Consider the following 1,044-nt stretch of genomic DNA (forward strand, 5'->3'; position numbering starts at 1 on the left):
ATGACTCAAATCTCAGGTACAGGTCTGATTGAGGATGTTATTGAGCGGTACCTACCGCAAGACCTTCCTCAACCTGCTCAAACCATGTTGTGCATTGAAGCTCCGCGCAACGTCAACGTGGGGGAGCTTAACGGACAACTGTCTCGGGTCAACAACAAGTTTGACTCCGAGATGAAGAAAAACAAGGAGCTAAATCGCCTCCATAAGGTTGCACTAACTCAGATCTCGGGTGCAGGTCAGATTGAAGACATGGACATGCCTCAACTTGAACATTTTAAGGCGGCCCTAGAAGAACTCCAGAGGAAGATCCGATTATATTATGATGGAATCGTAAATGAGGGTGCTGTTACTGGAGCATGATTCCTTCCCACCACCACCGACACCACAACCGCCGCCGCCATTTGTGGTTTTGATTTTTTTTTAGATTTATTTTCATGCATGTTCTATTCAAATAAAGGGAATCTTACTAAAAAAAGTTCTCTTTTTGTTATTTCTCTCTAAAATTTCACTTACTTCCTTCATATGAATGAGCTTGCTCGTATAAAATTATTTATGCATTATGAAATTATCAAGTGGAATGGGCTGAGTAAAGGTCTATTCTAAAAGCACGAAAAAAATAGTAAAATATTTGATGATGACTCTTTCACACGATGTTGTGCTTAAGAGTCAAATCATTTTCGAGAAGGTTTGATTATGCAAAAACTAGTTAATGTACGTAATTAAAATGAATATTGAATATTTTGTTCAAAGATTTTCCACAATTAGGTCATGACTATTCAGAAGTACCACTTTAAATTTACTTACAATTTTTATTGATTTACGTTTTTCAATCAAACACATAAATTTATGAAGCGTTTTTTTATTTTTTTATATTTTACATCGAATTTTTAAATTTATTCCTCTCTCTTTAATTAAAACACATTATAAAACTATGTGAACTACGTATGCAAAATATGTTATCCGCAAGGTGGAGGAGATGAATACGAAGATAAGAATATATATATATATATATAATATAATATATAATATATGTCCACAGTAAAG

The 1,044-nt window shown here is 34.3% G+C and overlaps 1 protein-coding gene across 1 annotated transcript; it reads left to right on the top strand.

Moving 5' to 3' along the window:
* Window positions 1-360, top strand: LOC130731473 (uncharacterized). Its single transcript, XM_057583785.1, has one exon. The coding sequence runs from the start codon at window positions 1-3 to the stop codon at window positions 358-360; it is 360 nt and encodes a 119-aa protein (XP_057439768.1).
* The last annotated feature ends 684 nt before the right edge of the window (window positions 361-1,044 follow it).

This window comes from Lotus japonicus, chromosome 1 (assembly GCF_012489685.1).
Source record: "Lotus japonicus ecotype B-129 chromosome 1, LjGifu_v1.2".
NCBI classification, from domain to species: Eukaryota; Viridiplantae; Streptophyta; class Magnoliopsida; order Fabales; family Fabaceae; genus Lotus; species Lotus japonicus.

What these genes read in the sequence shown, in the direction of transcription:
- LOC130731473 (XM_057583785.1), top strand. Translation starts at nt 1, where the DNA reads ATGACTCAAATCTCAGGTACAGGTCTGATTGAGGATGTTATTGAGCGG.